General features: G+C 39.6%; 1 protein-coding gene across 2 annotated transcripts in view; it reads left to right on the top strand.

Moving 5' to 3' along the window:
- Positions 1-4,207: 4,207 nt before the first annotated feature.
- tle5 (TLE family member 5, transcriptional modulator) overlaps positions 4,208-13,598 on the top strand; it is a 39,875-nt gene continuing 30,484 nt past the window's right edge. Inside the window, exon 1 of one of the 2 annotated variants that reach the window (XM_086161555.1) lies at positions 4,208-5,099. In XM_086161555.1, the coding sequence (XP_086017681.1) occupies positions 5,073-5,099 (27 nt within the window). In that variant the 5' untranslated portion in view covers positions 4,208-5,072. The remainder of the gene's footprint in view (positions 5,100-13,598) is intronic. The other variant, XM_086161556.1, reaches the window with a different exon arrangement.

Here is a 13,598-nt window from a genome sequence, read left to right as displayed (position 1 = left end):
GTCCATAGATACTTAGATGACTAAAGGAGGCCAATGGGAGGTGTGTTCACCATTCTTTCTGCCTTTAGAGAAAGAGAACAGCAGAAGTTGTAACAAGTGTGGTCTCCCATCATGCAACAGCACATCTTCCGTTTCTAATGAATTGGGTGCTGGTCTAACTGGCTTAATGACATTTTCCTGCATAGTCCTTCATATTGGCCTTGCCATCTTGTTGGTTGTGTTTCCATCTTTGACTTTGGCAAGGCATTTCTTTAAGTCAGTAAAAAGGGAGTGCTTTTGGTAATTTTGGTCATTTTGTGCACTTTGAAAGAGCTGGCAGGATTGATAAGACATCTAAAGAATTTTATTACCAACTCTTCCATTCTCTGTATTCTCTTGCCAAAAGGTTTACTCATGCAGCTGATGTGCTCAGCTTTAGGGGAATTTATGATCATGTGTTTCACTTGAGATGGGTTTTTGTGTACATAGTGTTGGTATAGCCATGATTTTGTTAGTTTGTGTATTTTGAAACAATTAATGAAGGATGGATACACATTTATACTAAGTGCCACATATTTTTCAAGAGTGTAAATGATATTGTCGGTTTTGCAAAGCTCTTGATTTATTTTGAGGAGTTGGTGTCCCGCTCTGTATTGGTAAAGGGTTTATTGTGCTTGGTCCAACATTTAAAAAGCCTTTGTCTATTTGTCTTAAGTACAATAGAGGACAACTTGTTTATATTTTAGGGCGGTACAATTAAAGATTATATCCAGTTTGATATGCTGTTGAATAAACTGACAATATTTTCGGTGATGTTTTGATAGATACTGTAGTGGTCACCTTCATTGTAAGTTCTGGCTGTCAGGAAGCACATTCCATACACTTCTGGACCATGTGGTCTGCATCTCATTGTCCCGAAGATGAAATGTGCGTAATATTTGAACATGTATGAACTCCTGCAAAGATGATAAACATGAATGAAAATGAACAAATGAAGGGGGCCACTGGACAGAGCTCTGATACTGAACTCTTCTAAACTCATTTTCGGACAAAATTTGAGTTTCATTCTTTGTCAGGTGCAAAGCTCCAATCACGATGGTGAAAATCAGAAGGTCACACTGTCAGTGATAAGAGCCAGCAACAGAGCTTGGTCAGTGATTTGAAAAACCATTTCCGTTTATTTGTAGTCTCTTTTTAAATCTACATCCCCTGCATTGTGCTGGTTGGTAAAAAACACTGCCAATTGACAACAGGAATTCAGATCTGACTGTAAATTGACCCACATATTTCTGACTTCCTCATCGACTTGTATATTTTGATTTCCCTTTTCAAATGTTTGCTGAATATTATTAAACACTTGTGAAGGTACTGATATGGCCAATTTAATAATTCGGTGGTTGTAATAGCAAGTGATTGAATGAATATGCTGTGTGTTTACATATCTGTTGCTTTTTTTTTTCTCCCCTCAGTTGGATTATGTATATTTCCCCGGGTTGAAAGCACTGAAACGCACCATGATGATGGGCCTGTCACTCGTATGCCCCATTAAAATGCGTTTGCTGGTACTCTAAGGCATGCATGTACACTTTTGATGGCTATTACTTACGCTAGAGATCCATTCTGATCAGAGGGATGGCATAGAAAAGTAAAAACAATCTTTTACATTTTGTTTTATTTTATAAAGCTGACACAACTTAACGTGTTTTTAGGACCACTTAAGAAGACTTTTTAAAGAGTTCAAATTAACTTTGTGTAGTGGTGTACAAACTGAAAGTAATGTATTTTGTTTGATTTTTTTTTCTGCTTTTTTTTAAGTATACCAAATGTAAATTATGTACAATGTGTGCCAATCCCCTTTCTTTGTAAAGCCAGACTTAACAAGTGCCAATGTTGTGAGAAATCAGAGGGCCTGTGAATTTCATGGTCCAGTTTTTAAAATGAATAAACACTAAGTATGTGATTAATTAACAAAAGGACAGTTTTATTCTCTATTTAAGATTAATGATAAACTGCTGTTTTTTCTTTCTTTCTTTTTTTAAAAAGAAATGTCATTTTAATTGCATGTTAATGTCAGGTTGGGGAGGGAGTGGGTGGGTGCGATACTGTATTCATGCAATGCCCTTATGAAAGGGGTTTGAGTTATGGTTATGGATTTACAGTATTTTAGCCATATTTCTCTTTTTTAAAATCTATGTTTCATTTCAACCACTGTTGCCTGAACCTCATTTAAACACAGAAATAATTTTCATAGCCTTCTCCTTTAAATGTTTTAAATTGGAATAAAATATGTTCCTATACAGTTAAGGCTATGGTCCCTTATTAATCTGACTTCTGACCTACAATGATGTAGAAGTGAGTGAATTTGTATTTTACATCAGTAACAACTTGAAATGCATTTTGTTTCCAAAGAATTAGATGTGAACACGGAGCCACTGTCTGAAGCATGTAGTTGGAACTGAATTGTTCTGCATCGATAAGTTTGACAGCAAAGTCATGATTTGAATTTCTTTTTTTTAACAAAATGAAAATAGCTGTGGGTCTATGTCTTTACTTGGTGAAATATAACAGACCAGTTTTTCAAACACTGACCTGGATTGCACCAGTTTGAATATCATTACCACCAGATGCTGTCAGAAGGGAAAATATGTTTTTAACCACAGTGGGCTTTTTGGAAACATTGTTGAAAGTCTGTACCTTTTGTGTTGTAAAAAAACGAAACAAAAACAATGACATGAAATACAAAACTGGTACCATTAAACAAGTGATTGCAAAGTCTGATTTTAAGACTACTATCAAAATGAGCTACTATATATGCACCTGAAATAGTTAAAACGAACAAAAAATATGATTGAACTATATTCATTTCACTCACATTTTAAAGACATCAAATACATTTTCCCAGGGTAGAAATTGAAGGTTTTTCTGCCTCATCATAATTCCTTCCTCATCTTTAATCTTCAAACTGCGACATTTAGACCCCTGGTAGGAAAGATCATAGGAAAAACAGTTGGTAAGGTCCAAGTAAAATTTATTAAGTACCCAACCTGGAAATGGTTAGAATATATGTGTGTGTGTGTGTGTGTGTGTGTGTGTGTGTGTGTGTTTGTATTTAAAAGACGTCTTATACTGGAGGAAAATGCATTAAATCAATTTTAAACACGGAAACTGCTTTAAAATCAATGTTGCTGATCAGAACACATTTTCTTTTGTGTACCACATTAATCGGATATCAAAACAATGTAAGCTCTTGTAATTTTTACGGCTGTTTCATTGCCCAAAAAAAAAAAAGACTGTAAAGAGTATCATTGCACAAAGAGTAATGTAATTCCCATCAAAATAGAGGTTGCAGGGTAAATCTCAAAATCCAATGAAAAATGCAAACCTTAACAGAAGTATTTGATGAAAGTGGTTGAAGGTTTTGGAAAAAAATGATAATTTCTCTGAATCCGTGTCTGTCTTTCACCATGAATGCTCTGTACTCAGCAAACAAATAATAAGATTAATAAGATTATAACAGATGTATTTTAGGCTGGGAAACAGTAGCAGGGTACCAAACTCTACATTATTGATATTGGAAGTAAATATGTAAGGAAAGAAACACTGTACATCGCAAATAAGGTATAAAATAAAATGTCATTTAGACTTGTTTAATATATTTCTTTCTTCAGCAAACAGAAGAGACAATCAATATAGTCTTTGCAATGATTAAGCTCAAAAAGCTGTTTTCTGGTTTTCTAGTGGTTAGCGCTTCTGCCTCACAGCAAGAAGGCCCTTGGTTCAGTTCTGACAGGGAGCCTTTCTGTGCAGAGTTTGCATGTTCTCCGCATTCAGGCGATTAATTGGAGACCCAAAATTGCACCAACGTGTGAATGAGAGAGTGAATGGTTGCATGTCTCCATATGTGGCTTGTTTCTTGACCTGCAACTGGTCCGGGGTGAACCCCGCTTCTCGCCTAGTGACAGCTGGCATAGACTCGCTCAAGTTTCCCCGCGTCACTGAGAGCAGGATAAGCAATAGGTGATAAATGACTGAATGAAATTTGTTATCCCACATTTTTTCCTAAATGAATATAAAACAACACGTTTGTCTCTTGGAGTAGAAGTGTGTCTGGGATATCAGGTGTGTCCACAAGGGGCGCTCGCCGCTCGGATATGAGTCGGCCATTGCTATAGAACTGCGGGGCATAGATCTGCGCGGCGACGCGGCTCGTCTATCCGCCGAGCTTCTGTGTGGGGGCGTTCAGCTCGTCAGCGTCGCGCCTACCAGCTCCAGGAGTGGACTGACTTTCCGGCTCCGCCGCCACTGACATTTCCACGGTTTCCTCGACTGAGGGGATAAACGCTCAGTCCAACTCCGGCCTGCAAACACTTCCGTCCCAAGTTGACCTACCGTCAGAGCGACATCGCGGTTGCTTCCCCCCTCCCAACTTTACTCGGGTGACTTGACGCCGTCGGGTGCAGTGGGATTCAACTTCAACTAAACAGCAGACATTTTGTTATTTCCGAGAATTGGAGCCGCTTCTCCCCCTTGAACTTGTTCAGCAGTGACCTCGAAGCTGGATGGGAAAAACGGCAAGCTGAGAGACCGAGGACAAACGCATTGTGAGCCGCTCGCCAGGCACATTCTTCACGACGCCGTTCTTCTTCATCTCCACGCGTTCTGCTCCCCCGGCTGCCGCTCGAGTGTCGAGGCGGAAAGCTCGCAATAGCGATGAATCATTTTGAGTGACAGCTTTGGAAGAATTAGCTTGCTAGCCAGCGAGGAGCCAGCACTGATGGTGGTTTTCCCGTCCGGCCGCAGTCAATACGGGCTTCGCAAATCATTGCTGAATGGTCCCGCATCGAGGAGGCAAGACGTCGACTTTTAACCTCCCAAGCGACCGCAAAGTACATCACTTATATTCGGCTTCACATTTTGTTGGGAGAGGGGTCGCTAGCTTCCTTTAGCTAGTCAGGCTGCTAACGCTGGACAGCTCCTCTTTAAGGTTGGGCTAGCTTTGGACAAAGGACCAACGCAAGGGGGAAAATACATTAAAAACACAGGGTACACAGTTAACCGTGTCTGGAGAGGATATCATCACACAAGGAACTGTCATGATGTTTCCACAATCAAGACACTCAGTAAGTGTTTTTTTTTCTTATTTGATATTCGTCCACAAATCAGTTACTTGCTTTACAGTGAGGAGCTGCTGATTATTGAAGCCAGGTTAGTTAGGCAGTGAAATGATCCATAATGCCACATGTGCTTTTGTCAGCATGCTGGAATTCAGATAAAAGAGAAGGTGGTGTAGTTTTTTGGACTGCATTTACTTCACATTGGTTAACATGATTAGTGTTTGATTCTTGTCAAATTTTGCATAGGGGTTATGGTTGAGGGTTCACTGCTGTGAAATGGGGAAAAAAATCGGAAAATGTTGAGGCTTGTTACTCTTTAAGTTGCATGCTGACCTATTTATCATTCATATTGTTTGAGTTGTTATTTAGATTTTTTTTTAATACTCAAGATGTCTAAACTGGTTGTTAATAATTGGTGAATTATAGACAAAAGAAGAGTATTTTCACCACAGTAGTTCTAGGGATATTGTATCTGCCCTAAAAAGCACTTAACATACAAATTTTGTAGCTGGGTGTTTTTTTTATGACAGGAAAAAGCAGACCTCGTTCTCTTAAATCCCAAGTTTCCATGGTGACAAAAACTCTTTCCAGTATACATGCATTATTAATAAGCCATCTTGACCTATTGGTCAGGCATTTATTCATGTAGTGAGTGATTGTGTGTGACTTTTCAGTTTGTTTGTTTTTTAAATCCTCAGCAGAGATGTTCAGCTGTATCACTGATGATCAGCTGAGGTCTGGTGCCCAGGCAGAGTGACAATAGAGGGCAACCAATCCTTTATTGTCCAGTTTCTCAAACTTGTATTTTAGTGGCCACCTCAATTTCCCTTTTAAATGTTTTTTTTCTTCCTTCATTTTGTCTTGCCCTCACAAGGGAGAATCTTAACAAAAAAAAGGCTTGAATGAATTGGTGACGTGTAAATACAACAGAAAGATGTCTTTGCTCTCTCTTTCTCCTTGGCAACGTCTTGTTGCCACCAAATGTTCTTGTGCTGCTGAAAGAGTTGTTTGCTGAAGCTTGAACATGAATGTCTTTTGTGACATTAATGGTTTGCCCTTTTGCTGTCTGTTTGTGTGTGTGTGTGTGTGTGAGTGTGTGTGGAGGTGTGTGTCTGCCTGTGCACTTGTGTGTGTGTTTGTGGTTGCAAGATTGTCCTGTGGTGCTGCAAAACATATTGTATTCTGAGTCTTTGGTGCCCAATTTCAGGGCCAGGGAACCCATGGATGCAGCCCCTATCCTCAGAAGTAATGAGCCGCTTTATTAGCTGTGTGTCCTCTTGACTTCCGTGTGGTCATACTTAAGTGTAGTGTGCTGAAGTTGCTTATCACATATTGAGTGTATGCCCAACTTCCTATTGAAACAAAGGAGACTTTTTTCTCTTAAGAATTTCTTCACATAAATGTAAAGCAACAGCCATGTCTCCTTAAGTAAAAGTGAAACCTACAACAATTAAAAAATGTATTGCCTAAACTCAGACCAGACCATACAGTATTACAGTACTTTTTCTGATAATGCAATATTTGACTATGCTTAGTGTATTGAAAAAGTAAAATTAACCTTAAAAAAATAAAAGGAAACCACACAGTTGAAAGATGAACTCTCTAGAATTCTCAACAGTTGTGACAACTGTGCGGATGAGACTGTAATTATTTCTGTTCTCAAAATTGGCTAGTAATTTTTTGCTCCTTAATGGACATAAAATGTATAGACTAGATAATTGGGCTAAAGTAAATGTTGAAAAAATTACAGGGATTTCCTCGAAAGGTGCGTCGGTAATAGTTTTTTTTAACCATCTGTTGAATTATAATTTTTTATCAAGTTAAATGTATTTCAAGTTGAATGAACGCCAAGCTGCATTATTAGTATACAAGAATAATAACCAACCACCATGTAAAAAATTGTTGTATCCTCCGTATTTACATGAGAGGAAGTAATGTGTTTGACCTTCAGGCATTTTGCAAGGGTTGTTGTTGGTTTACTGGCTTTGCATCACTGCCTCGTGGTTGAAGTATAAGATAAATTAAAAGTTAAAAAATGTAATTTTTGAATTTCCACCATAATAATTTCTTGTTGCTGTAGCATTTCATTGCAAACTGTGGTGTGACATTGGCATGTCTCATCGATATCCTTATCATTTTCCTCAACATTTTATAACAGCAGGTGCATATTTTCAAGCACATTATTGAACATTTACAGGTATTTTTATCTTGAATATTGGCACATGACATATTCCCATAAGTAAACCCATGGGCTCAACTCTCACCTAGTTGAGAATATGAAGGCAATGTCACACGTTGTGTGTATGAGATAGTAGCACCATTTTATGAACATGCTTGTATGTTGGATTCTGTTTCTTTGTTTGTTTTGTTTCATTTTTAGTTTGTGCCATTATTTTGAGAGCCATCACCATGGTAAAATTATGGTGCGCCATAAAGTGCCAATTATCCCGCCATACTTTTTAGGAGACCCCGGAACAATAGAAAACGTAGCCTCCAGCCATTGAAGGAAATAAACTCTCAAGAGATTGATGCTTTTGGAGAAAATGGCTCGGATGCAGTGCAGTTGCTATTTCTTAATCAAACATGTAGCCCTCAATATATTTTACAACTGGGCTTGTATGAAGGATGCATGATGTTACATTAGATTACATTACAGTCATTTAGCAGACGCTTTTATCCAAAACGACTTATAGTGAAGATGCCGGGGATCAAACCCAGGACCTCATACATGCCAAGCATGTGCTCTACCACTTAGCTACATACAAATTCGACATGATATTTTGTATAGATGAAGTTGACAGCCTCTGTAAGAGCATATCCTCCATTGCAGGTTCAAAGTCAACGATCAGTCAGCTTTATTGTCAATAAATTGTCAGATTTTTTTTTTGTACAATTTGGTGCAAAGGTCAGTAGGAAGTAACATGATTGTATATGGACAATAGCAGCATGAATGTTTGTCCATCTAATGGTTAATCGTCAAATTGGATAAACTAAATGAATGGCATTTGAATCATTACAAATGTTGCATCTTGTTCATGGACTCCTCACAATGAAGCCACCAAGTCTCAAAAAATGTGTGATATACCTTCACACTCTCAATAAGAATGGATTAGGTACATCCACACTCTCTTTCTTAAAGTCCAGCCCACACTGTGACTGCAAGAGAAGCTAGACCAAGCTCATGAAACCCAGATAGATATCTATGTCTAGATGTATGACGAGGGGTAAAAAACAGCAAAACAACATTGTCTCTCAAAAACAAGTGTTGGTTTTCTCTTAACAAACTATCATCACTGAATTGGGTTTTTAAAAATGTGTTTGTTCATTCTCTAGCAATATAATTTTAGGAAAATGCCCATTTTTGCATTCACATCTTCTGAATGCCACAACTGACTTCACAGTTCTGGCAGACTCAGAGGAACTGAGTCTGTAATGGTGCATGCAAATTTTAAAATTGGCTTCCTTTATGTTGTGTCTTTTTTACCTAAATGCCAATCGATGAACTTCACAAATTTAGTTTCTTCACACACTGGTGTTGAGGCCATCATTAGGAGCTTTGCTGGTTCAATGTTTTTACCATAGACACTGAAAGGGGAGCCAATGGTTTCTAATTTCAAAGTGAAGCTGTTCATACAAATTCCATATCTAAAGTCACTAAATAGAATTAAGATTAATCAAGCAACTTATATTGGAAAAAATATAGGATTGTTGATGTTATTGCTTTGTCATTATTGTATTAACCCAACAACCCCCTTTTTTTAGATTTACTGTCAAAATTGATAATAATAGTTGTAATAATTCCAGAAATCCCAGACTGTTTCCCCCATTTGATAGATAAAAAACAAAGCAACAGTTTTAATGGTTATTCATGTCTTTTATTTCTCATCAAATGCTTTGTAATCTAATGTCACAGGTTATGGGCATAGTTCATTGGATTAAGAGGAAAAATCCGCTTTTTATAGTGGCACAGTGCCTGACCCAATTGATAGCATTTGCCATATTGTCTGGGTGTTGATTAATCCTAATGCAGCTTCAGCTAAACTGGTTGTGGCAGGAAAGTGGAGCAACAGAGCGGCCTGGTGCCAAAGCTAGCGAGTGGTACGAGTAACATGGAGGCAAAATCTCTCTGGAGTCCCTGGAGCTAATGCTCAACTGTAGGGGTGGCTACAGGTTGCACGCACACGCACACACACGCACACACACGCACACACACGCACACACACACACACACACACACACACACACACACACACACACACACACACACACACACACACACACACACACACACACACACACACACACACACTCACACTCACTCCTCCTACTTGTCTCCCTTTATCATGTGTTTCCTCCCTGATCTGATGTAGTGGTGGGAGGGTCAGGGGCAGAGGGTGCACAGGCATTATTAAGCCCACTTGAATTAACAGAACAGCCCCCAGCCTTTCCTCTAAAGCCTCCAGCTGGGGGGAGCTTAATCCCTGTGGTCCCCTGTCTCGGCCATTAAACAAATCCCACCCCCCACTCTCTGCATACACACATGAACACGTGTGCGTCAGTGCGTGCATGCGTGCGTGCATGTGTCGGTAAATGTGAGCGTGATGAGTTTGCTGCAAAACCAACTATATTTGTTCATTGAAGGTCCACCACTAAACATTATTGGCTAGATACTTGTATGCACAGATGGAAGACATTGGCTATTCTCTCTTGGCAATTATTACTCGTATCCATGCATACAACACACACGTCAACAAGGACACGCACACACACGCACACAGGCATTCTTACTAGCCTCAAGGGTCTTATCTGCTTTTTGTATCTGGGGGAACAAATTGAATGTGGGGCTTTACACACGCAGGCCAGCAGATGTCTGGGTCGTTAAGGTTAGGCCAGCTGATTAGCATGACAAACACAGCCCCCCCAATACATAAACACACACACACACACACACACACACACACACACACACACACATGTCTGCATTTGAGAAGCAGAGTTGAGGCCATGGGTCACAGGTGATGTTGATTTTTGTGAAGGGCCACAGTGGTTGATTGTCAAAATGCTTTGGGGTTGCCTTAAAGGGAGGGGTGTAGACTGCCGCAAGCTGTCTTTTCTTGAAAACACACTGCCTCAAACTGAAGTAGCTAGAGCGGGTACATTTGAATGCACATTTTAAATGTATGCCCTTGAAGGGCATACATTAAAGAAGGTTTGTGTCTCTCAATACATAGCACATACTTTCTTCTTTAGTTGGGGTCATTGTAGGCCTTTAGTAGGGAAGCAGAAGTCAAGAGATTACAGGTGATGCAGGGGACAGCCATTGGAACAGCTAAATTGCAGTTCATACTGCCTTACATGTTGGTGGGTTAGATAGGTTCCTGAAAATATTTTACTCCCGAATGAGTAGAAAATTACCATCCAAGTTCATGGAGGGGGAAAAGAATAAAAGTTATCAATACATGATAACAAATAACCAATGGTAAATGATTAAACAATTAAATTATCTGTGGCACAGGGGGTTAAAGCGGTCGTCCTTGGAACCGAACATTCCTGGTTTGATTCCTAGCTCCTCCTAGCCTGTCGAAGGTTGTTGTGCAAGAAACTGAGCCCCCAACTGCTCCCTTGGCACTGTTCAGTAGCTGTCTTCTGCTCATGGTTCATCCATGATGGGTTGAATACAGTGTCTGAATTTTGCTGATGTTGTACTCTGTATACAACTGAGTGTAACAATAAAAAGGTCCTTCTTCTTCATTTTGATACAAAATAATTTTCTGTCACAACAGTCAAATAGCAACACAAGCAGCGAGAAATGAAAAAAATATCCTGTTTGAACAGTCGGCAAGATCTTTTCATGTAGCATTTTGACCCATGCTTCCCTCCATGTGTAGTCCATGGCTGTAGGTACTTTAATGTGATTGTTGATTTTATATTAAAATCCACATAATATAATTCAAACATACCTCACACCAAAATGTCAAGTGTTGCAATGTCAAATAGCTTTACAATGTTTCCTCATTCTCTCATATTCACCCATATTCCCACACTAATGCCATGCAATGGATTTAGTAGCTTGCTCAAGGACTTTTCTGACACTGGGAAGCAAAGAATTGAATTGGTCAACCACATGAGCCATGCCATTATCAACTGATGTACTTATTGATGCAGACATAATGTAAGTGACAACCAGGTTTACCTAAATTGTATTTTTGGTCTTGTATTGTTCAAATTCTTTAAGTCTGAACACAGTGTATAAAGGAGCAGAAAAAGTCTTCAGACTCTTGTGACTTGAGTGTAAAAAGAGCTCCAGTGTTCTGAGGCTAAATTGAGTAAACTTTGGTAGATTCTTCTTTTTTCTAGCAAGCCAAATGTTATTGCACAGAATAGTACAATGATGATAAAGAATCTTCTCTTATTTCCATGAACACACTATTAACCAAGGTGACAACAACATATCTGAAACATCTATTACCTGGTAACAATATCGATCATAAATTAGTTGAAAATGTATCAAAACTGGCATTTAGAACCTCTAAAATACTTAATTTCACAAATGTCAGGTATGTGTATTCATTCTTATACTGTCGATGATGATATTGATTAGAAGAGAGTATTTTCTGTCCTGCCCTGCTACCTTCTCTTCATTACTTCTGCATTGAAAATGATAAAAAAGACTGTTTTGCCATGCATAACGCAGTATTGGTAAGAGTAGTACCACTCAAAGCATTACAGTAGCCACCCCTAAAAAGGAATCCTAAGCTGTGAGACATGATGTTTCTTCTTTTTCCCCGCATACCACAGTTTCATTAAAAGAAAGTTTGTTATCGCCGAATCAAATTTCCTCTTCTCTTTGTGGCTGGTTAGTCTTACCTTATATATTACATAACTTCTAATTCAGTAAAACAATAGAAAACAGATGCCAACTTAGCATTGCATTGTTTTAGCTTTACTCAAGACTACAGGGTGTGTGCTTGTGTGTGTGTGTGCATGCATGCCCGCTCTAGATTTGTCTTATCTATGAACATAGCCTGCATGTGGGGTAGAACACACTATAGGCATTTTACAAATTCTTTACCAAATGACAACTTAGTTTGTGGGAGTGTCTGTTATTGTCTGTATGCATTATTCTCTAACAGTGTATTTGCCTGTGTGTGTGTGTGTGTGTGTGTGTGTGTGTGTGTGTGTGTGTGTGTGTGTGTGTGTGTGTGTGTGTGTGTGTGTGTGTGTGTGTGTGTGTGTGTGTGAGACAGAGGATGTGCTTTAGGAGAGAAAATAAAAGAGTAATGAGTTGTGCATGTGTATATTGGTGTGCACGCTCAGCTCATTGTGTGGTGCTTCGGTGTGCTGGTGTGTATTTTTTTGTGTGGGAGTGAATGTGGGTCTTGTGCTGAGTGGTGCTGCTGCATCAGTATTCAGTGGTGGCTCCTGATGAGGAGTGTGTGGGAAGTGGGAAGGAGGGAGGGTGGTAGCACTAGTGAGTGGGGCCAGTCTTTCCCCAGAGCACAACGGTGCGATGGGCTGGAACAAAGCCTCTCAACGGGGGGCTGCTTGATTGGCCCAGCCGGCCCGCCTGACCAGGGCCCCTAAACCTGCCAAAATGCAGGGCACTGCAACAGTCCAGACAAGAGAATTAGCTGCTCTGTTTGTCGGCCTAAGAACTGTAAGGCCCTGACTGGAACAATATGTTGCTTCATCCCCAAAATCCTATTTAGACACCAAGAGAATTCACAGCCAGGCAATAAAACCCCCCTCACCCAGTCTGGGGGGGGGGGATGGTTATCGCTGGCTCGACGTATTCAGAATACATGTTGCCATGTATTGTCAGCACCCTGCTGTGAGGTCAGCACCCTACTATTTCTGAGTGCACAGTCCTGTGCTTATCAAGCATGCTTGATATCTGGAAAGGTGCATACTGTCAGTTTGGTCTAAGACTGATGAAATTCCTCAATATTCTGGCAGAAAACTGGCCTGGCATCACCCAAAGAAACCACAAAGGCAAAATGATCTGGTTTCCCTAATGTGATTTTCAATTTCAGTGTGTTACCAACAGCCACAGACCAAACACTGGTTTGCACATGGTTGTAGCTGTGACCACAACAGACCAGAGTAGAGAAACACTTCATACAGCAACTAATCTGGGTAGAAACATGGCAGAACAACCAATCTTTCCAAGCAAATTTTAAACACAAACATATAAACATCTTGTGATGTTTTCTTTTGCAAGTTCTAGATAAGCCAAAAATTGGGCATATTCAGATGGTGTGCCTGGCCTCTACTTACATAATGCTGTTTCTCTTAGCTCTTTGTTTTTATGTCACCTATCCACATTTTATGAGGTTGTACATTAGTTATAATGGTTGTATTAACAATTTCAGCTTCACAGGAATACATGTATAGTCAAATGTATTAAATTATGGGCTGAGGTGAATAATTTGCGATTTGTGAAATCTTATCGTCTTGTGACTCAAGTGACTCAAGGAATTGTTTCAACCTGCCTTCATATTCAGA

This window comes from Fistularia commersonii, chromosome 16 (genome assembly GCF_037954325.1).
Source record: "Fistularia commersonii isolate RoL2024-O1a breed Wild chromosome 16, RoL_Fcom_v1.0, whole genome shotgun sequence".
NCBI classification, from domain to species: Eukaryota; Metazoa; Chordata; class Actinopteri; order Syngnathiformes; family Fistulariidae; genus Fistularia; species Fistularia commersonii.
Note: the sequence above shows the minus strand (reverse complement) of the source record. Positions and strands in the feature narration are given on the sequence as shown.